This window comes from Staurois parvus, unplaced genomic scaffold (genome assembly GCF_062004578.1).
Source record: "Staurois parvus isolate SC_StPar_1 unplaced genomic scaffold, SC_StPar_1.0 ptg000048l, whole genome shotgun sequence".
In the NCBI taxonomy this organism is placed as follows: Eukaryota; Metazoa; Chordata; class Amphibia; order Anura; family Ranidae; genus Staurois; species Staurois parvus.
In genome coordinates, this window is record NW_028317844.1 from 15,092,808 (window position 1) to 15,116,486 (window position 23,679).

A 23,679-nucleotide genomic window follows, 5' to 3' on the forward strand; every position below is an offset into this window, starting at 1 on the left:
GCCTGGTCAGGAAGGGGGGTAAATCCTCTGGAGTACAAGTGGTTAATAGGGCAGTATCTAAATGAGTTCATATATATAAGACCAAAAAAGGAAGATTGAGGTAGAGAGAATGACAGTTAGAATATCTTTCCATTTAGCACATTCATACATAACAATCCTGAGGAGGAGCCTGGTCGCCTGGGTAACACACAATAGTCTGCCCTTTTCTCTCATGGCGTCTCCTGGTCTCACTTCCGGGGCGGTGTTTTCCTCTGTGTGAGGGAGGGGGATAACGGTAGCACATTTCCGGTGGCTGTCACCTATAAACCGAGCCTGGAATTATCCGTGTGTGTTGGAGAGCGATGTGGGCTCTGTTCATCCCAATGGGAGTTGTGCGGCGTACGGGGAGCCGCTCAGGTAATGCAGCAAGAGAGGAGACATGGCATAGGACGCACAGCGACCTGTACAAGCATGGGGCTCACTGGAGGGCGGAACAGCTGTACACTAAAGTCCATAGGCATTGATAACATGGGGTATGTGAACTTGTAGTGGGCGGAGCTATACAACATTTGTCATTCATAGCCAGCATACTGGTCACAGTGCAAGAGTAACTGTTCTCCATAATACTTCACAGTGCACACAGCTGTCCTCCCCCAATGCTTCCGCATTGTTCTTCATTTGTTTATTTAAAATGGAACTTTTTTTTTTTATAAAGGGGAGAAGAATTCGACTACCTGTCAGGTTTTTATTGCTGTCACTGCCCCTGTTGGGTTGATTTATCTTCTCTATTTGTCCTGTTTTACCATTCCCAGAGAAAATTTAGCATTTTGAGTTGTCACTAGTTCTGGTGACAACTATGGTGGGATCTTCTCTTCCTGTTTTGACTATGGGACTTGAAGCAAAGGGAAATTTTAACCACTTCCTGTCTGGCCCATGTATATAAACAGTCGGACAGGGGCAGATGGCTGTTAATAAACAGCGCCCGCATTTACAGCCTGTGCGAGCTCCCTGGGAGCACGCGGCACCACGATCCGGTGCCCACTGTGTCCGAACACTTATCACTGTATGGGTCCTCTGCGTGAGGTCCTGATTCATGTGATCCCTGACTGGCCAATCAGGAATAGTAGTAAGCAAGATGTCACTTCCTGACATTACTTACTACTGAAATCTGTGAATGATTACACAGGTCACATGGTACAAGGCTATTCACAACCGCCATGTGACAAGCTGTGACCAATCACAAGAATGCAGCCAGAGAGAAGGTGAAATGATTGCTTTTACAGCCTTTATGGGTGTAAAGGCAATCAGTGTAAAAAAAGAAAAGTAGAAAAAAAATCTTCATCACCCCCCAAAAGTATTAGTGTCACTATGGTGACCCTATACTGCTAGGGTGACAGTATGTAGTAAAAAAAAACAATAAAACCCAAATTAGTTTATTAAAAAAAAAATCTTCATTGCCCCCCACAAGTAGTACAGTGGCACTGCTAGCGTGACAGTATGTTAAAAAAAAAAACAAAAACAAATAATAAAAAATGTAATTTTGAAAAATTATAATTTTTGGTTAAACTAATTTGTTTTTTGTTTTTTTAGCTATGGTTAAGATAACCATAAATTTTAACCAAGATTTATGAAGAAAGATTATTTATTTGCAAAATTTTATAAGAAAAATACTTTCTCAATTTTTGGACTTTTTAATTTTATATAGCAAAAAAAATAAAAACCCCAGTGGTGAATACCACCAAAATAAAGTTTTATCTGTCTAAAAAAAAATGCTAAAAAATTCATATGGGTACAGTGTTGCATGACTGCGCAATTGTCATTCAAAGTGTGACAGCGCTGAAAGATGAAAATTGTCCTGGACAGGAAGGGGGTGAAAGTGTCCGGACTGGTAGTGGTTAATGGATCACCATCCTAGCAAGGTTTATAACCCTTCCTTACCCAAAAAGGGAGGAAATTGCCTTTAGTTCTACTCTTAACTTTTCAAATAAAGAAGGGGTGTCAGTGTTCACTTTTACAATGTTACTCTGGATTGTTGTGGTATAGACATTGTAACAATAAGAACTGCCTATTCACACCAGAACTCAGTGCAGGAAACCCACGTTCCGTGTTCATTACCCACGCCTTGTTCAAAATGTACTGCAGTTGCCATCACTGCAGATGTCTGTTATGTTGGCCCCCCTTCGTGGGTTAGAACGCATTTTGTTTGCCTGCACCAAATCACATGGTACAGAAGTGCCATGCAGTCTGGTTGCAGTGTGTTATTGCTTTCAAAATGAATGGCCACAAGTCGTACCACACTGCACTGCATATGAATCGCACAGGAACGTGCAGCATGCTCCTGTGCGATTCGGCTCTAAGATCACATAACCCAGTCTTTCTCAATTGGTTTATCTGAGCTAAGATGGATTTAATGTGCAGCTCATGGTATATTTGCATGATCAGTAAGTTGTAGAAAGTTTTGAATGAGGCTAGGTTCACGCTAGCCTGCAAGCTGAGGGCTGGTTGGTGCGCGAATCGCATCTGTTCCCACACTCGCCACCACTCACAGCCGAATTGTGCTGCTGAGACACGCCGGGCTGCCTTTCATTTTGAACGGCACCCCTGCGGATCTCAGCCCACAGCACGATCGCAGGTACAGGAACCGCATGGAAACTATGGTCATAAAGACCATGTGGTTTTCCTGCGGATGCTTTTTTGAAACCGTGCATGCACCTTTTTCTTGCATGAAACACAGGCACAGAATGGGCTGCTGTACCTGCGCAGACACAGGCCTCACGGCCCGCACTAGTGTGGTCCTGCCTAATGGTCCGTTCACATCTGCATCGCACATCGCACAGGACAGTCTGTGTTCCTGTGCAAACTCAATCAGACTATCGCCTACTCTGCTCACTTTTAGGCAATCTCTGAAAACCTATCTCTTCAGGGAAGCCTATCCTGCTCTCAGCTAATAATGGAATCTTCTACTCCTCCTACCAGTCCACCCCCCACAGTTATTACCTTTTGTAGCACCAGCCCCTCCCTCCTAGATTGTAAGCTCCAAGGAGCTGGGTCCTCCTAACCCTCTTGTATTGTAGCTGTATTGTCTCCCGTTAGTGCAATTTTTCAGCCTATCCATTTGAATGGACTGAAATCGCACTGGATCTTACGAAAAGTACTGCATGCACTACTTTTCAAAAATGCATTGCACCAAATCGCATAGTACTGCAGTACCATGCATTCTGGTGCAAGCAAATGTACAGCATTTGTAATCTGCATTTGGGCTGTTGTTAGGAATATATTGCCACTCGCAACAGATCGCACTTCGAATTTGGTTTGAACGCGGTGTAGGAAACATGCACAGAATGTGGGTTTCTGGCACTGTGTTCTGGTGTGAATATTTGGCGTACTTAGTGTATTTGACAGCCAGGGCAGATAATTTTGTTACGGACCCTCTACACAATTCTTTTTGCTAATATTCTTGAAATAACTGAAGAAAAGAGAGGCAGATGGTAAAAATGCATGTTCTAACATGAGTGGTCAGTGTAGAAGTGCCTCCTTACATGGGTGGTTAGTGGAAAATTGTGGTCAGAGAAGTCAGGGGATCAATCCCCAATTGTTTGCTGCTCAATGAACCCCTAGCAACCTCCGGAAGAGCCCTGGTTGAGAAACCTGGTAAAGCAAGTATAACCCCCAGCCAGCTTTCTCACCAAAGCTGTTTGCATCTTCAGGGATGTCATCCACCCACTTCTCCTCTTCAGCCAATCAGAATGAGCTTTATTTTCATTCAGAGGCTACAAAGCTCCCTGTGAATGGAAAAGCAAAGCACAGCCCAACTTGATTTTGTTCTAGGTGCGGGAAGGTACTTTCCCATACCACCGCCGGAACACAGCACTGTATTGAGACGTGCTGCTCAAGCACCATACAGGGGCACATTGGACCACTGTTTTGATATTTCAACCCTGGCAATTTATTGAATTTAAAAACAAACAAAAAAACCTATTTGTTACCATTTATGCAGCCTGTCTACATTAATTATACATAGAGGCAGTTCAATTTGGCATTAAGAAGCATTGATCTTGCCTTATTGCACATCTGTATATTTAGTAGTATGTAGATGTTCTTTTTTTTAATTACATTGAGATAATTTCTTTTTTTTTTTTTTTTTGTCAACAGTTGCCAGTTTAATACCTATGCTTCAAAAGTTCTCCTTTTGTAATCAAGGAAGCAGAAAAGGTAGCACAGCAGCCAGAACAAGAGGACCGTAAGCTTTGGGTTTGATGCTTGGAGTTTTTCTTTTGTTAACAGATATATATATTTTAACAATAAAAAGCCCAATTTTAGTTGGGAAAGGCATACAACCCCTGTCAGGCGGTTTTGTAGTCTGTGTCCCCATTAGGGAGATTTCTTCACATTTATTGTAAGGAGAGGCAGTGAGAGGAAATATTTTCAGTGGGGGACACAGACTGAAACAAGACATATATATATATATATATATATATATATATATATATATAAATTTTTTTTTTTTCATTTAGGTAGGGATGGTACAGAATGTCTGTTAAATTATTGTTATTGTCTTTGATGTTCCGTTCCCATTTTGATAACTTCCCTCCCTTCATGCCCTGCTCCTAGAGGATAAGGACATTAGATGAATTCTCCCCAGTGGGGACATAGGCAGAAGAAGTATTTACTGATACCAAATCTATCCCAACTGTATTGGCTGGAATTGGGTAAAACCACAACATATATGTGTTAATTATTTGTTTGCAACTGGTGTAGGTTTGTTTTGTAGTTTGTTTGTTTTTTTATTCCAGCATTAATTGTGCGTTTCCCTACTACTCACTGAATTTAATTAGGATGTACAGACTAAAAGTTTTGATGGCATTTGTGTCTAAATTATTATAACTCTTCCTTTTAACAGCATTTGTACTTTTAATAAAAGGATGTTTTGTTTTTTTTTTTTGTGATAGTCTTCATTTAAGACGAGCATACTCTACTTCTCATACAGTGGATCCTATTGAGCTGAAGAAATTTCAGACTTGGTCAGCAAAATGGTGGGATGAGGAAGGAGTATACAAAGCTCTCCATGCCATGAATGATATTCGTGTACCCTTTGTAAGGTATACTTGTGTGTGTATATATACCCAATCTTTTGCATCAAAATATGGTGGCTTTTCCAAACTCTAAAGACCCTTTCAAAAGGGTCCTTTACTCAGGTGGTTCTAAAGGGGGGGTTCTCGGGGGCTCAGGTCTTTCTCAGGGGGTATTGTACTCAGTGGTCTTAAAGGCAGAAGTTTTTAACCTTCATGCATTCTATGCATGAAGGTAAAAAAAACCTGTGTGCTGCTCCCCCTCACAGCCCCCCTTATACCCACCTGAGTCCCCTCTTGATCCAGTGATGTGCACGAGATCCTTGGCTGTCCTGGGACTACCTCTCCTTATTGGTTGAAACAGCAGTGGGCTCCATTGGCTCCCAGTTCTGTCAGTCACAACCAGTGAGCCAATGAAGAGAGAGTGGGGGGTGGGGACGAGCTTATGGATGCAAAAATCCGATCTCGAGAGCGAGCATGCGCAAGTCCCCCCATAGCCAGTGGCTTGCTATTGGGGACACTTGGTAAGAGGAAGGAGCCAGGGGAACCCAAGAAGAGGAGCTGCTCTGTGCAGAACCACTGCACAAAGCAGGTAAGTAAGACCTGTTTGTTATTAAAAACAAAAAATAAAAAAACTAATTTTTTAATAAGACTTTAAATCTATGGTAAATGTTTAGATTGATTTAAAAAAAATACAGGTTGTCAGCTAAGGGCTACTTCTAACACAGGGGTGCTCAAAACTAGCTAAACACAAAGGTCCATTTAACTGTCCTCTGTCCTTAAAGCGGAGCTTCACCCAGAAGGGGAAGTTCTGCTTTAATGACTGCTCCCCCACTCCCTGTTAAGGATTGGCACCTTTGGGGAGCAGGTACCAAGATTGACAGCTACCAGCTCCCCCATCCACTGCGATTGCCTAGGCGATCAGAAGTGGAAGTTGTCCTCTTCCTCCTCCCTCCCTGTACTCTTCTGGGACACGTGACAAGTCCCAGAAGACTACAGGGCCATTCACAAAGTGAAGAGCTGCATGCGCAGTGGGTACCCGACTGTGGAGCCACAGAAGATGCTGGCACCGGGAACCCAGAAAGGACGGTAAAACAAGCTGCAAGGAGGACACCGCGGGATTGAGGGACAGGTGAGCTGTTTGGTTTTTTTCTTTTTTTGTTTTTACAGTTTGACTGGAACTCCGCTTTAAAGATAAGCTCCAGTTATGGCTATTCTATACATACTTACATTGGTCCAGCTTGGACCAATGTAATTGTATCATACCTGACCGGTGTCCATGGAACTGGAAATTACTGAAGTAGACACTGCTAATCCAGTGACCTCCACTTGCTTCTGGGTCCCATGTAAAGAGGCTGCCCTGCTGTATTCTGAACATAGGAGCGCAGCCACTTGGCATGGGTGCCATTTAGAGAATTCCTTGCATTTTTCTGCAAAGCTGACCTCCTGTGTTCAGAATGCTTCAGGCCAGCAGCAAGGGACTCGGAAGAAAGTAGAGATCACTTAGCCATTTATAGAATGCATTTTTTTTCCCAATGAATACAAGGCATTCTTTTATTGAATAAGGTGGAAATTTTGAAGTCAATGCTGTGCCTCTCCTCACTGGTCCACGCTGCACCAACGTAACTATATAAATAAAAACCATACCTGAAGCTCAGCTTTAATATTGTAGAAAATTGAAGTATCTGTGGCTAGTAAAGCCATTAGATGTTGATGTTCTGACTGTGACGCAATCCCTTGCATAAACAATCACTCAGCTTGGGTCCTAAGCTTTAATGGTAAGGGAAGGGGGAGATTGGACAGATACAGGAGGCAGGTGGTATGACCTTGTGGAACTACCATCTTATGTCTTTGAGTACATATTAAGAATACCTTTTTAGAAATGCTCCTAGCCTAGTATTTTGTTAGGAGGTGTTAAATTACTGTCGAGTTGCAGCATTGTATTTAGTACATTTTGTGTTTACACTATTGTCTGATCTTATCTCCTAGAGATGTTCTTATGAGCAAAAGCTATGATCATGATGTTGGGTGCCCTCTGTTTGGCATAAAAATCCTTGATGTTGGCTGTGGTGGAGGACTTTTAACTGAGGTAACCATAATCTACAGGTGTTTACAACAGCTGCTCTACCCATTATAGGACCCTGTAAGATTTTTTTTTTTTTTTTTTTTTTTTTCTTCAGACTTGATCTGCATGGGCAGCATAATTTACTAAACACAATGTAGTGTGTGGAAATGGACACATGGGTTTTGGTCTCTACTACTTTCCTGGTGCCAAGTGGGAGACTATGGGGTTTATTTACTAAAGCTCTAGAGTGCAAAATCAGGCTCACTTCTGCATACAAACCAATCCGCTTCTAACTTAATCTTGTTCAATTAAGCTTACATGGAAGCTGATTGGTTTCTATGCAGGAGCGAGCCTGATTTTGCACTTTCCAGCTTTAGTAAATAAACCCCTATATGTGCTGTAGTCTCATCATTCTTGTCCAGTCTTGTAGTGGAACTTTAAAAAAAAAAAAAAAAAAAAAATCTGTAGGCTTTTGGGTGGCTGTAGATTCACTAGCTAAAAATAGGTACAGTACCTCTGTAACCCTGCAAAGTGAACACTGCTGTGCACAGCCTGGGAGCAATGTTTATAGCCACTACCAATGGATCAGGGCTGTGTGTTTGATGCTGAGTGGGAAGGTCTGCCTCCTCTGACCAAATGGGGTTCATTACAAAAGGCAGATTGTGCTTTATGCAAGTGCATTTGCTCCAGAGCTTAGTAAATGAGGAGAAGCTTCACTTTGCAAAGAAAACCCAATCACATGCAAGGAGAAAAAACGCATTTTTGCTTGCACATGATTGTATGGTAGAAGTCGGCAAATATTCTCATTTACTAAGCTCTGGGGTACATATCATAAGTGCACAGTGTATTGCCGGTAGTAAATCAACCCTATTTTTTATTTATTACTGCTGCCCTTTAGTAAATTGTCTTGTGTTGCAATTTTTAGGTTTTTAGTTAATTACCTTTTTGATTAAACTTTTTCAGATATTTCATGATTGATTTCTATACTTTCATTCTTGGGTTATTATGACGTGATTTGTAGATTGTGCACAAAGGGCCCATTTACATTGCTCTTTGTGTGTTTGCTTGTTTTGCAACAAAGTTTGCTGTATGTGTTCTTTCTAATGGGACCCATACACATGTCAACACCTGACCCTTAGCGCACTGTGAAATATGCAATGGAAAATGCCTGTGCTGCCCCGCAGTCCCCTTTAAAAAAAAAAAAAAAAAAAAGTTCAGGAACTTTTTTTATTATACAGGATTTATATAGCACTAACAGTTTGTGCAGACCTTTACAAAATGAAGGTAGATATTACAGTTACAATACAATGTGGTACAAGCAGAAACAGAGGGCCCTGCTCGTTAGAGCTTACAATCTAGGATTTTTGGTTTGTGGATGCACTTTGAGGGCCAATAGAAAATAAATGGGCTCATGCAACACATCCATGTGCATGGAGCTGTTATTGGGCTGTAAAGATAGGCCTATGTTTCTCTACAATCACTCACTTCTTTATTCAGAGACTGTTGCTATAAAGGCTACATAAAGAATGCCTAAAATAAAATCACGCGAGCAGCTTCTAATAATGTATACAATTTCTAATACAACAATTTACATGTAGTATTACACATACTCATATGAATGTGTTGCATACAGAATTCTTTACCAGTGCCAAGCTTTTCTCTCTGTGCAACCAGTGACTAAACTCAAATTAAATATTCAATACTTGAAAAAAATCATGACATATTAATAATAAAGATTCATCCCATTATATACGTTCCACCTATGCAGTAAAAAAATCTCAAGTCCCCAATCACCAATGAGTGTTTTTTTTTTTTTTTTTTTTTTGTTTTTCCCTCCACCCCCCCCCCCCCCCCCTTTTTTCATATATATTTGTGTCTTCAATAAATTATTCAATTACTGTGGATATATTCAACATCATTCCGTGCTTTTGTATCATAACAATTGTGCATCTCCACCAACACCCCAGATATGCCCTCACCTAGAGCCTGTGACCTCACATAAAAATATTTGGCTAAATAGTGCCTGTCTCTTTAAATTGGACTTACTAATAGAGCCTCTTGAGTTGCAGTCTTCTTTCTTTTATTAATTAAAACTTAAAATCAGCCACACGCATATTGCGGGTGCTAAATTGACATCCAATCACATCCCCCTGAGGAAGCCACGTGACCATGTAGCATAATGCATAGGTGAGGGGCTTGGTGACTTCACGACGCTAGCAGCCAGCAAACGAACTTAGGAACACGGAACGGTATTATGAGAACGCTGTGACAGCCATATAGTACCAATTGAATGTAGATATGCTGGCTATATTTGGTGCGATTTAGCATCTGCAATATGTGAGTGGCTGATTTTTTTAAGTTTTATTCAATAATAAAAGCATTTTTTAACCTCTTCCCGTCTGGCCTATTGCTGATAAACGGATGGACGGGAGCGCTGCCGATGCGGGAGGACGTTTCTAAATGCCCCCCGCGTCCATTGCCTGTGTGCGCTCCCCTGTGATTTGTGTTCACCGGACACAGTGGTACACAGATCGCTGTACGGGACCTCTGTGAGGTCCTTATTAATGTGATCACTGACTGGCCAATCAGTGATCACATGAACAGTAGTAAACAAGATGTCCTTTCCCGACATCACTGTTTTACTACTTTTTAAAATCTGTGAATGATCACAGAGGTCACATGGTACCACAGTTACAACAGCCTTGTACCATGTGACAAGCTGTGATTAATCACAGCTCTCACAGTATTTTTCAATGGCTGCAGGAATGCAGCCAGAGAGAAATAGAAATGATTGCTTTTACAGCCTTTTATGGGTGTAAAATCAATCGGTGTAAAAAAAAAAAAAAAAAAATCACCCCCCACAAGTAGTAGTGTCACCATGGCATGACACTATACTGCTAGGGTGACTGTATGTGAAACAACCCCAAATTAGTTTATTAAACAAAGTGTATTTTTTTTTTTGTACAGCTTTTATATTAACAATTTTTTGGGGTTTGTGTGGGGTGTTTTTTTTTTTTTTTTTTTTTTTTAGTTTTTTTTTCAAAATTTTTGGTCTTTCATTTATTTAGCAAAAAAAATACATACAAATCCCAGTGGTGAATAAATACCATCAAAATGAAGTTTTATCTGTCTCAAAAAAATGCTAAACATTTCATATGGGTACAGTGTTGCATGATCGCACAATTGTCATTCAAAATGTGCTAGCTCTGAAAGCTGAAAATTGTCCTGGACTGGAAGGGAGTGAAAGTGTCCTGACTTGAAGTGGTTAAGGATAAAGCACTATTTCTTGCCTATTCATTTTTATGCTGAGCGGAGGAGAAGGATCTATAAGAAGAAGGTGATTGTTTGTTGAAAGAGGATTCCAACTCGAGAGGCTCCATTAATAAGTTTAAAGAGACACAAGCACTAATTGGCCAAACATTTTTATGTGAGGTCATAGACTCCAGGTGAGGACATATCTGGGGTGTTGGTGGAGGTGAACAATTGTTATGGTACGAAGGAACGGAATGATGTTGAATATATCCACAGTGATATTGAATTAATTTATCGATGACACATATATGTGAAAAAAGGACTTATTGATGTTTTAGGACTTGAGCTTTTTTTTATTGTATAGGTGGAATGTATATAATTGGATGAATCTTTTATTTTTCATGATTTGTTTTGCGTATTAAATATTTCATTTGAATTTAGTCATTGGTTGCACGGGGAGAAAAGTGCAGCACTTTTATTGAATGCTACATAAAGAATGCATTGTTTTCAATAGAATGGACCTGTCTGGATTTGCCCAAAAGAAAGGAACACTAAAGCATAACTGGTGTATATCCTTACAAAAGAAAGCAAGTTTTGCGAAATTCTATTTTGATTAATTCGTAATCTGCTTCTCCCACATATTATTTATATTATAGCCACTTGGAAGACTAGGTGCTGCAGTTATGGGAATTGACCCCTTAGAAGATAATATTAGAACTGCAATACTTCACAAGTCTGCTGATCCTGCCTTAGACAAGCTTATCCAATACAAGCCTTGCACACTGGAAGAGGTTGCAGAACAGACTGTTGAATCTTTTGATGCCGTTGTGGCTTCAGAAGTTGTAGAACATGTGAATAATCCTGAGGCCTTCATCCAAAGCTGTTTTCATGTACTGAAGGTAGGGCATAAAGAACGTTGTATATTTTATTATGCATTTTTATTATTAGTCATTTTATTCAAGTTTTCATAAAGACATTTGCCTTTGGGGGGGGCCAAATGACAACTAATCAGTTTTTCACTGTATCGTAACAAGGACATGACTTTGTAGTACATAATTAAGTGTTCTTGCAAGACCACTTACTGTTATCTCACATATATATTCTTATTATAGCCAAATTTACCACCCTAACTCCTCCCACAGTTTTTACACTACATAGAGTAATATACCGAAATGTGCGGATTGTTCCCGATTGGTGTGTTTTTTACTTTGTGGAACGGTTCGCCGAATGGTTCACAAAATATCGGTGTTTTTGTGGTGAAATTCGTCCCATAGGAATGAATGGTGGAATTTTCAAAACTAGAGTGTGAGCTAAAAAATCAGGACATGATTTCTATACTGCCACCACTCCTTCATTTTCAAGCCCACCTACACAAATCTTATATCAAAACGTTCAGCTATCCCTGCTGCCACGGCTAAGCCATAGTCCTCACACTATCACCATTTGTTTGCAACTCATGCCGCCCATTGACATTCATTGAAACTCCACTCTAGCCACCTCAAATTTGAAGGGCAATTTCTAAACTGCGACTGTGCCTTCATTTTGTAATATTTCAGAGACATACTATGCATCAAAATGTAGGTCTGGGTCTTGTGATTCTCACAATATAAAGCTCTTCGGTGTAGCATTTATAATTTTTAAACTACAACCGTTTGAAGATGGCAACCTCCAGTGAAGTGAGCAAGTTGGAGCAGTTTGGTTTTTAACGGCTCTTCTCTGCCCTTGCTGTAGAGTGAGTTGCCACAGGAACCCATGTGTGTGAGCAGGCAGCAGAGTGACAAGCCACTCCACCCAGTTACTCTGCCCACTCCAGTTGTAGACTACTGGTGGAGACAAGAACACTTCACACAATTTCCCCAGAAATTGTAGCTCTTCTAGTTGTCTATTCTAATTTGACACAATCATTGTGGTGGTAGGGGGTTTGAGTAGCAGAACTGTCCAAATTCTTTCATCCAAATGGATGTTAAAGATTTTGTTACTGACTAATGGCATTATTAATTTAAATATTTATTACTGATAAGGCTAATAATTACAAATGCATATCTGTTTTTTTTTTGGAAGCCAGGTGGCTCACTGTTTATCACGACAATTAATAAAACCAAGATATCCTATGTTCTTGGCATACTGCTAGCAGAAAAGGTCATGTCCATTGTTCCAGAAGGTACTCATGATTGGGACAAGTTTATCCCACCTGAAGAGCTTGAAAGACTACTTGAATCAAGTGAGTGTTATGAATGTAATGTTCGTTGATAAGGATATGTTTACGTGAAATCCAGTTAAATGGTCTGAGAGTTAATCTCAAAGATGTTCATATGCTGTAAATATGTTCTTACCTACAGCTAACTGAACACTATATATATATATATATATATTTATTTATTTTTTTTTTAAATACTTCCTAATTTTACAGATGGTTTTGTGGTAGATACACTGAAAGGAATGCTGTACAACCCCTTCATGGGATCCTGGAGATGGTTTGATGACACAAGCCTTAACTATGCGGTTCATGCATTGAAGACTGTGCGCCAAGAACAGACCTCAGATAGAGACTTTGAAAAAGAACAGGATGTGCCTAAGGCTGCAGAAGCATCTATATAATGGATATTTAAGTTGATTGCTGTGTGAACTAAGCATTATTTCTAAACCATTATGTTCTGTATACAGTATTCTGCTTTTGCCAAGACTGGATCAGATGGATGCTGCTGTAGAGACCTCTGTTTGCTAAAGATGCAATACTGTTGTTTCCATGCTGTAGTTGCATTTGACTTTTCAAATAATGGACAGTGCTGCTCTTCAATCTATATCTAGTGTTCTTTATAAAATGTTTGTTTTAAAAAAAAAAAAAAAAAAAAAAAAAAAGTGAGTTTTTTTTTTATGCCTTTTTTGTATAGTATAAGTTCACCTTTTTAGAAAAAAATGAAAAGGTAAAAGCTGTACAGTTACCCCCCCCCCCCATATCCCAGGAAGTGCTGCAGAAAGAGGAGGGACAGAAGTGGAGGTTTCAAATCCAATGGCTACTGACCTCTGATTACCCATGGAGGTAAGTACAGCAGGGGGTAGGGAGGGTTTGCTGTGTTCATTATATATTTTTTTCCTGAAATGTTAATCTAACACTCTAAGTGATTTGTGAATGGTAAGACAGTCAATACATTGTAAACGATGAAGGAAAATTTCCTTGCTATCTGGAATTTTTCAAACTGAGAGTTAAACAGGAGGCTTTATAAGAGCAATTTGTCATTAACCCAGAACTTCTGTGTTTTAAGGGGAAATGGACTGTAGAAGCTGTGCCCAGAAAAAGGTAGGCAGCTTGCAAAGGAATAGACACTAGTATGGCCTGAGATCTCCTTGTAGCTGATCTATCACCATTACTGACCTCATCATGACTTGTTCTGCAGTGTCTGTCTCTGTAACCATCTTGGTAGGCACAGGGTTAACCTTTCTCATGTCAGAGCCTCCAGCAAGGAGAACAGAGAGCAGCACATAAATTATATCACCAGATCTCACTCTAAATCTCCCAAGACCTGGCATTCACAGGCAGCAGTGCCTTAGATCTTGCAGTTAAGACATAAAGCTATAAGGCTGTAAACAAAGGAATGCCTAGGCATGTTTATATACCAAGGGCAGTGCTATTTATCAGGAAAAATTGCAAACAAAATATACATTTTTCAGGGTCATGCTTGGCACAGTTGACATTTCTAGATGCTCCTATAACATAGCAAATCTTAACTTTTTTGAGTTTAGGTTCACTTTCAAATAAAACTATATGTCTAGTCATCCCTTGGTGCTCTGGTACTTATAACTATCTATTACAAAGAAGTATACTATAAACGAGAAGGATTTTATACTTCCTACTTATCTGGCTCTCATAGCTTACAGTTTGAAACTTGCCTAGGAAACCTCTTCTGGGAACTAGATAAAGAGGTTGTTTCCACAATGGAAACAATCTTATTCAAATAGAAGAGCTGATTCATAACTGCAAAAAACTCTTGAAATGGGGAAAATGTATGTTTTGAGCCATCTTATTTGTTTTTTCTAAAAAGTATAAATAGGGTATGAGTCAGTCCATTTTAAAAGTGATATTTTAGTTATTATTATACAGGATTTATATAGTGCCATCAGTTTGCTCAGCACTTGACAATATAACAGGAGACAATACAGTTCAATACAAGAGGGCCCTGCTCCTTGGAACTTACAATCTAAGTTATCGATGTGTTCTGTTGCAATTAATTACTTGATAGCCTTTTTTTTTTTTTTTGTAGAATTCTAAGCCTGTTCCTACCCCAAAGCCTTGCTTTTTTTTTTTTTTTGCTATTAAGCTGGTTGTCACACCCCTGTAGTCTTATTCTTCATAGAAAAGAATAAATGGAAGGGTGGTATGGACTGGGGTCATAGATGTAGTCAAGGTTAGCCAGGGTCATACAGTGAGACAGCAGCGGCATCAGGAAGCAGGCCAGGGTCAGTACCAGGGAAGCAGGCAGAGAAAAGTCCAGTAGCAAGCCAAGGTCAGTACCAGGAGATCAGGCAGAGAATAGTCTGAGGCAAGCAGAGGTCAGAATCCAGAAACCACAGTGCAACGTCAGGAACAAGCCGGGTCAGCAATGGAAGATAGGCCAGCATAAACAGGAAAACAAGCACATGGATTACATGGAGCTGAAGAACATCCAGCAATTAACACACAGCAGAGTCTCCTTTAAAAAGGCAGCTTGGGGCCAATGTGGGACGACATGAACGCCTACATGTCCATGCATGCTGAGTATTAGCCTGAGCTAGTCTGTGTGCTTGTGCATGAGCATTAGCTGCACAGGAGTGAGCACAAGTTATTTATTACTAGCTTCCTGACATGCAGACTTGTGAGCTAATGTATTGAGAATTTATCATTAGAATCACTGAAATACAATAGTTTCTATCTTGCCCTTTAAGGGGCACAAATTGTTTAACCTTAGGGTTATACTTCTGCCTTGAGAAGAACAATGACAAACAAACAAAAAGTCTAGTAGGTTGGAGACTGGAATCATCCTAATATGTTGTTTGCTCCTTCTAGCACTTACCAGCATGTTATCTGTTTTGTGAGATTTTTGTACAGAAATAGACCTTTTCCACTGTGGATCTGGTCATTACCTGCCTTAACAAGGCGCTTGCCATAACGCTGGACGATGCACTTTCCTTTATGGACCAACTGGATAAGCAGCAGTTCTTGTTAGTGGGTCCTGTTCACTGTGATTTTACTTTGTCAAACCAAGTCTGACTGATCAAAATCCCTTAACAAAAAAAAAGGATTTAACAAATTCCACAGTTGATCCCGTTTATTGAATGTGTGGATCAGATGGCCATACTGTTGACTTTAGGTGTGAAGCTAAGTGGGTATAGAAAAGAAGAACCAACCCCCCACACCTTTAAAATAATCAGCAGCAGCCAGAAATGAAGATATGCAGAATGCAGTCCAGTCCAGTCCAGTCCAGAATGCAGTCCACAAATGGTCACCATCAAATGTAACTGAACCTGAGCAGTTCTTCAAAGAAGAGTGGGCAAATCTTGCAAAAGTCTAGATGTGCAAAGTTAGGAAAGACATATCCCAACAGACTAAAGGCTGGAATTAAAGCCAAAGGTGGTTTAGCAAAATACTGACACAGGGTGATCCTTTTTCCAACTCATTGATTCTGTTATTGAAAAAATAAAATTCTGACATGTTGGTGTTATATCCTTTTACATAGATATTATAAGTTGCAGTTGAGTAAATACAGCTGGATAAAACAAAAATTGCCTGTCTTCCTTTCAGGCTGCAAAGCAACAAAATGTGATTATTTTTAATAGGGGCGATTCTTTTCTATACCCACTGTATACTGGAAGTCTCTCATCAAATAGTTACAAAGTTGGTAAGGTTGAAAAAAGGCCATTTAGTTCAAGCAATTAACCCCCCCTCCGAAAAAACAAAACAAAAAAACCCCACACAATTAGAAAACCTCTATCTCTTGCATGTGTAAGTATACTGTATATGAGTAGGGTACTTTATTTAAGGTACTACCGTGTTTCCCCGAAAATAAGACCTACTTATAGGTTTCCTTCTGGGTGAAATATAAGGCATCCCCCCGAAAATAAGGCCCCCCTAGGCTCTGTCTTGTAATGAAAATTAATTTACCGTAAACTGGTTGCTAGGGCCGCCTCGACTGGCGTCTAGCAACCAGTGACGTCATTGCTGTGTGGAGGCGGAGCGGAGGTCGGAGTGAGCGGGAGAGAGATGCGTGTAGAAGAACAGGAGGATCAGAGCGGACGGGACACGGCGAAGGTGGTGAGTGCTGGTCTGTCTCTGGGGACACCGCCCTCATGATGACTGAAGGTTCTCAGTCAGTGGCAGACCCTGCTCCAGCCCAGGTCCAGGCCCCAGCCAGCCCAGTGACAGTCCCCAGGCAGGCCCCAGGGGGGAAATGTCTGATAAAGGGGTGGGGGGGATGTCTGGTGAAGGTGTTCAGTGGCACAGGGGTGGGGGGAGGGAGATCACTTAAAATGACACAGGAGGATCAGAGGGGACAATCAAAATGACACAGGAGGATCAGAGGGGGCAATCAAAATGACACAGGAGGATCAAAAGGGGTTACTAAAATGGTAATTTCCTTTATTTTCATTTAACAATAAATGTGTACCGTATTCTTCTTCATGGAAAAATAAGACATCCCCTGAAAATAAGACCTAGCGCATCTTTGGGAGCAAAAATTAATATAAGACACTGTCTTATTTTTGGGGAAACAGGGTAGACCAGAGTTTCTCAACCTTTTTCTATTTGGGGTGTCTTTGAAAAGTATTTTCAGTCATAAGGCACCCCTGTCCAAGGCTTGGTTCACGTTACTGTGTGCTGCGAATGTACACAAAATTGCACTCATTCCTGACAAGCAGACAAATGCTCTGCTATTAATTCTTAATAGCACCCAGGGGCGGACTGACCATTTGGAAACTCGGGCACTGCCCGAGGCCCTGGGGTCAGTAGGGGGCCCCATGAGATGCCTCTGGTACCTTTTTCATAGGCTTTTTTAAATTTGGGCAAGGACACAGGGGCCCCATGATCCCCTTTTGCCTGGGGGCCCCGTGAGTTGTCAGTCCGCCCCTGATAGCACCCCATACTTTAGCAAATGTGGGGTGTTTTTGGTGTGGTACAATTTTAAAAAAAGGCTCAGGGATGACTTTCCCTGCATTTCGTCGGGTAAGACAGCCCATTGACATGAATGGGCTGCCCTACCCGCACCCACACAGATGTGAACCAAAGGCTTGTTCGCCTGTGAGGTTGGAGGGCGGTAATGGTCACCATCAAAAGTATTTTCAGTCATGAGGCACCCCTGTTCAAGGCTTGGTTCACATGACTGTGTGTCGTGAATGCACGCAAAATCACTCTCATTCCTGTCGGCCAGTTTCTGTTGTATCAATATGTGATCAATTAATATACAAAAATAACATATAATGATTAATAAAATAAATACTCCATAAAAATAATGACAATAATACCTCAAGTGATCACACTCTAAAAAATCGAAGTGTACCCCGAGGAAGTCACGAGTTGTCAGTGACGTAACGCGTAGGTTTACGAGTCCGCAGTCTCCGGTGCGCGGTGACGCACTTCCGGCGTGCGACGCCATCTTGCTACACCAGGAAGTCCCAATTCACATGCAGTGTACCCACACATCGGTGAGGAGGGAGGACTGCTGAGATATGTGAGTTCTGCTACTTTGCATTTTGGAAATAAAGGAGTCTTTAATACTACACTTAGAGGGTGTTTTCTTCTTTGGCTCACTGGATTGGTGAGCCATTGTTCTTTAAGGCACCTTGGCTGCATAAGGGAAGTAGGAGGCCCACCAGGAAAGACAAAGAAGGAAGGAAAAGGTGTTGGCCCTCTTTGATTCTAGGATCCAGGTTGATCCTACAAGCCTGTTGGCCCTTAGGGGTCGCAGGGAGGAGGTGAGGAGGCATTTTAGCCACTGTTTGGAGAAGATTTTGGCACAAATCACCCATTGAGTATCACCGTTTATTGCATGAATTGATTTATCACTTGAAGAACATTATTATATTTGATTTTTTGAAGGAACGGACATTTATGTATTCTTTTGCACTATTTTTTGGCACTTTTACACTTTTTATTAAGTTGGTATTAATTTTTTAATCACCTATATGGTAATTATAAGCATGTGATTTATTTAAGTCACTTGATTCATTTTAGAGTGTGATCACTTGAGTTATTTATGGATGCACTTATATATTTATTTGAGACACTTCGATTTTTTAGAGTGTGATCACTTGAGGTATTATTGTCATTATTTTTATGGAGTATTTATTTTATTAATCATATGTTATTTTTGTATATTAATTGATCACATATTGATATTTATTTATTTATTTTGAGCGCCACACTATATATATTTATTTATGTTTGTACACTACACTAGGTATTAGTAGGAGAGTGTTGGCAGCTGTACTAGTTGTTCACCATTTTTAGCGCAAGAGGATTTTTTACACTATTTTCAGTTTCTGTTGTACCAGCCAATACTAGTTGATATTCGGCCTGTGTGTACCAGCCTTAAGACTCTTTTGGGGCCGTCTCCTGAGTAATTCCAGTCTGAAGGCAAATCCATACATGTCTACAAAGGATCTCTTTTTAAGCACAGACAGTCCTAAAGAAGATTTAGCTGCCAGACTATCCACTGCCTTTTTATCCAGCATCACGCAATTCTGCCATGTTTATAAGCATTTAAACAGCAGTTATGATTTAAAAGGGTGCTATAAACCTTAGGAATATTCAGACAGAAAAAAATATCTTCACTCAAAAGTAATCTCTTGATTGATGTAAAAAAAATCCTAAAAAATAGTCAAAGGCAATCATATGAAATAACCTGACAAAATTCATTGATGAACCCCATAAGCGCATCCATTCCATGGGTGAAAGAAGAATGTATATGTCCGTGTGGCTAAACTTGAGGCAGGGTCCAGTCCCTTTTACACGCTACAGCATAACATATAGACATCATCCAATAGTTGTCAAGAGAAATATTACTGCAGCAAAAAAGGAACATCCCAAATGGTTCAATGTAATTTCTTTCTGTACTTAGTCCTTCTCGTACGCTATGAGAATGGCCCCGGCCATAGGAATGAACAAAGGCTGGGATGCATATAAACATGGCTAAACAGAATCACATGTATTATGGTAAATAAAACGACCTATACTGTATGTATTTCGAATGTGTATCAAATTCAACTTTAAAAACACAGTCAAACTGTAAATGAAACCTTTGGCTGCATAGGTAAAGGCATAACGGGGGACCTTTTCTAAAGCTGCTGCACTAATAATCTGGTGCAGCTGTGCATAGTAACCAATCAGCTTCTAGGTTTAAGGCTCCAATCACACTTGTGCGACTTGTCATGCGACTTGTTGCATGAAGAGTTGCAGCCTATTGTTTTCAGTAGCACCCATTTGGATCTATGCGACTTAGAAAAGGTTCCTTCAGTACTTTGGTGCAACTTAGTGCCAGAGAACGTAAAGTTGGATCAAAGTCGCACTCAAAGTCACATCAAAGTTACACTGGAAATTGTGCGACTTTGGAGTTGCATAAGTGTGAATGGAGTCTTACCCCTGGTTCACATATATGTGGCCATGCGGGCTGCGTTTTGCGCGGGCACGGGAGCCCATTCATTCGAATGGGCTCCCGTGCCCCATGACACAAAGGGAAGAAGTCCCTGCACTTCTGAAAACACAGCCTGCACGAGAACCTCGTTTCCCAGTACGGTTGCGTTTTCCAGTGTGGGCGGTGTGCCATTAGAACTAATGGCACCCGCCCGCGGGTCCGCATTCCTCTGTGTGGGTGGTGTGACTGCACAGATTTTCGTGCGGATCTGCAGCCGCACCACCCGCACGTATGTGAACCTAGCCTTATGCAGGCCATAGACGGTTCGTTTATTGGCCGGTTTTTCGGCCAAAAAACGAAACATCGTTCGTTCTGTAAACCGATGTTGCCATCAATGATTGCAAAACTCGTCCATTTTTCACGAAATTTTCCAGCATGACCAATAAACGAAATGAGGAGGAACCCCAAAAATCAGCCGATGTCATTGCCCCACTAATGGTTCGAAAATCGGCCGATTATTCTTTCGGATGAAAAATCATTATTGTCAAAGCTTAATTGAACAAGCTGAAGTTAGAAGCTGATTGAATATTACAAACAGCTGTACCAGATTCTGTGTGCACCAGTTTTAGTAAATCCCCCCTAGTGCATTATACTTCGGAATCTAGGCTGTGGGGCACCATTTTACTCCAGTCCCTTTTACTGGTAGCCTAGTGATATGAGAACCTCTGCTTGTGATGCAGAAGAACAGCTCCAAAACACACTTCCACTTCAGGCTCTCAGCTCTCACATACAGAAGGTGTAAAAATAAATACTGAAACCCTGAACCCTCCTTTGACATCTGATTGTGATTTGGGATGGAAGAAGCAGAGAGAAAGTCAAACAGCACATGGCTAAGAGGTAATCCTCTTAGACCCAGTGAGAGGTGTTTGGATGTTTGCTGCAGTAGATTAAAGTGAACTCGGATTAAAGTAAAAGGAGGCAATTATCGTATTACAGCAAAGTAGCCCTTTTAATGGTTTTGTTTATTTGGAAAATCCCTATAATGCGTTTTATTCGGTGTTTTTGTACAATTCTGGGAATTCCCGGGAGACAGATTAAGCAGGACTTTTACAAGTGCCTCTGGGAGTGGTGGCAGCATCTTTTGTTTTTTTTTTTTGTTTTTTTACAACTCTTGCATTGTTTTATACAGAACTACAGCTCCTCCGCTTTTGAATGATTAAAAGTGTGCATAGCAATACAGAGTGACAATGTGTGGAGTTAAACAAATCTAAACCCAAACACTATACACTTTTACATATCAACATATTTCAAAATGGTTAGCACTTCCGCCTGGCAGTACTAGGGTTGCTGGTTCGAATCCCAACCACGACACCACCTGCCTGGAGTTTGCATGTTCTCCCTGTGCCTGCGTGGGTTTCCTCCGGGTACTCCAGTTTCCTTCCAACCTCCAAAGACATGCTGGTAGGTTAATTGGCTCCTGTCTAAATTGGCCCTAGTATGTATGAATGTGAGTTAGGGACCTTAGATTGTACACCCCTTGAGGGTTACGGACTGATGTGAATGTACAACATATATGTATATGGCCAAGATTTGAAACCAAGGACCTCAGTGTTGTGAGGCAAAAGTACTAAGTTTTGGATATACACCGATCAGCCATAACTTTATGACCACTGACAGGTTAAGCAGCAAATAAACATGTTGTCCCTGAAGTTGATGTGTTTAAAGCTGAAAGATTGGGCATTGCAGTTTGTTGTGTATGGGGCTGTGTAGCTCTAGTCAGGATGCCCATGCTGACCTGTGTTCACAGCCAAAAGCGCCTACAATGGGCATGTGAGCATGAGAACTGGACCACAGAGCAATGGAAAAAGGTGGCCTGGTCTGATTAATGTGTTTTTTTTTTTTACATTATTTGGATGGCTGGGTGCATGTACGTCACCTACATGGGGAAGAGATGGCACCAGGATGCAGTATGGGAAGAAGGCAAGCTGGCAGAGGCAATGTGGTGCTTTGGGCAATGTTCTGCTGTAAAACTTTGGCTCCTGCCCTTCATGTGGATGTTACCTTGACATGTACCACCTACCTAAACATTGTTTCTGACCAAGTACACCCCTTCATGGAAACATATTCCTGATGGCAGTGGCTTTTTTACGTGCCCTGCCACAATGCAAAAATGTTTCAAGAGTGGTTTAAGGAACACGACAAGTTTGAGGTAGTGACTTAGCCTCCAAATTCTTTAGATCCCAATCCAATTGGAGCACATGTGGAATGTGCTAAAAAAAGATCCATGGAGGCCCCACCTTGCAAGTTACAATACCTAATGGTTACTGACGGCTTGGTGCAAGTACCACAGCATACCTTCAGAGAGCCAATGGCTTCCATGTCTTAACAGGTCGGGGCTGTTTTGGTGGAAAAATTAGCTGTTATGGCAGCAAAAGGGGGAACTACTTAAAACGTAACTCCACCCAAAAGGGGAACTGTCGCTTTAAGGCCTCGTCCCCCGCTCCCCTGTAAGGATTTGCCCCTTTGGGGAGCGGGTACCCGATTTTGACAGATACCTGCTCCCAATTCTGCTGTGACCACCTACGCAATCGGAAGCAGAAGTTATGTGCAGTTGGTGTAAATGCTGGCTATCTACCTGACACTCAATGGAACTGAAAAAGTCCAGGTAAATGTGACCAACTACTACTAGTTAACTACTAAGCCACTGTGCCACCTGATAAGACTTACTGTATATAAATGGGCAAATGCAGCAGTTTTTACATTCTCATTGACTTTTATAGAAAGAAAAGTTCTGCTGAAAATAATTGCCATATAAACCTGCCCAGTGGGGTATAGGCTATACTTTGGAGTGATCCACAGTCCAAATAAGAAGATTCTGAAATAGGGGCTGTCCATGGTTGGGCAGGTTGTGCATCAAAGACTTTGGAGAAGCAGGGACAAATATATGTTCTCCCTGATATGCTAGGGGAGGGGAATGGGGCCAAATATAGCTGGTCATACAAACGTTTTCTTCCATCAATGCTATACAGTACTATGGTCTTCCACTGCATCTATTGTATTTTGACAGCCAGCCCTGATGGATGTCATTTTACCTGCACAGCAGCTGCTACTGACTGGATGCAGCCAATGTTTGGCTGAAAAATTTCCTGCAGGCTCCTTCCACACAAGTAGAGCAAATGGTCTGCTATTGTTGAATGGAGTAGGGCCACCAACTGAATTTCAGACAGTTCCTCAGGAACCAGCTGAAATTTGCACAGTGTATGGCCATCTTAAAGGTAATTACAGGTGGCTTAGAGGTTATAGTGGTTAGCAATTATGCCTAACAGCATTGGGGACCTTCTTGGCCAAGACACTCTCTGCATGGAGTTTGCATGTTCTAGTGTTTGTGTGGGTTCCCTCCAGGTGCTCAGCTTTCCTCCCACATGCCTAAAACATGCTGGTAGGTTATTTGTCTCCTGTTTAAATTTTCACTAGTATGTGTGACACCAAGCTGTGCAGTGGAATAACGTCCTAACAGGATGTCTCCAACTTCCAAACTGACCTCAATGCACTGTTTAATTTGGCAACTATGTGGCAAATGAGGTTTAATGTTGATAAATGTAAGGTGATGCACTTGGGGGCTAAGAATATGCATGCATCATACATACTAGGAGGAGTACAACTGGGGGAATCAATGGTGGAGAAGGATCTGGGAGTTCTGGTAGATCACAAGCTT

The 23,679-nt window shown here is 41.1% G+C and overlaps 1 protein-coding gene across 1 annotated transcript; it reads left to right on the forward strand.

The window, feature by feature from the left end:
* Positions 1-246: 246 nt before the first annotated feature.
* COQ3 (coenzyme Q3, methyltransferase) lies at positions 247-14,139 on the forward strand. Its single transcript, XM_089665236.1, has 7 exons — positions 247-396; positions 4,132-4,219; positions 4,929-5,078; positions 7,038-7,137; positions 11,022-11,264; positions 12,427-12,586; positions 12,776-14,139. Exons 1-7 carry the CDS (start codon positions 342-344, stop codon positions 12,961-12,963), a joined length of 984 nt encoding a protein of 327 aa, XP_089521362.1. The 5' UTR covers positions 247-341; the 3' UTR covers positions 12,964-14,139.
* The last annotated feature ends 9,540 nt before the right edge of the window (positions 14,140-23,679 follow it).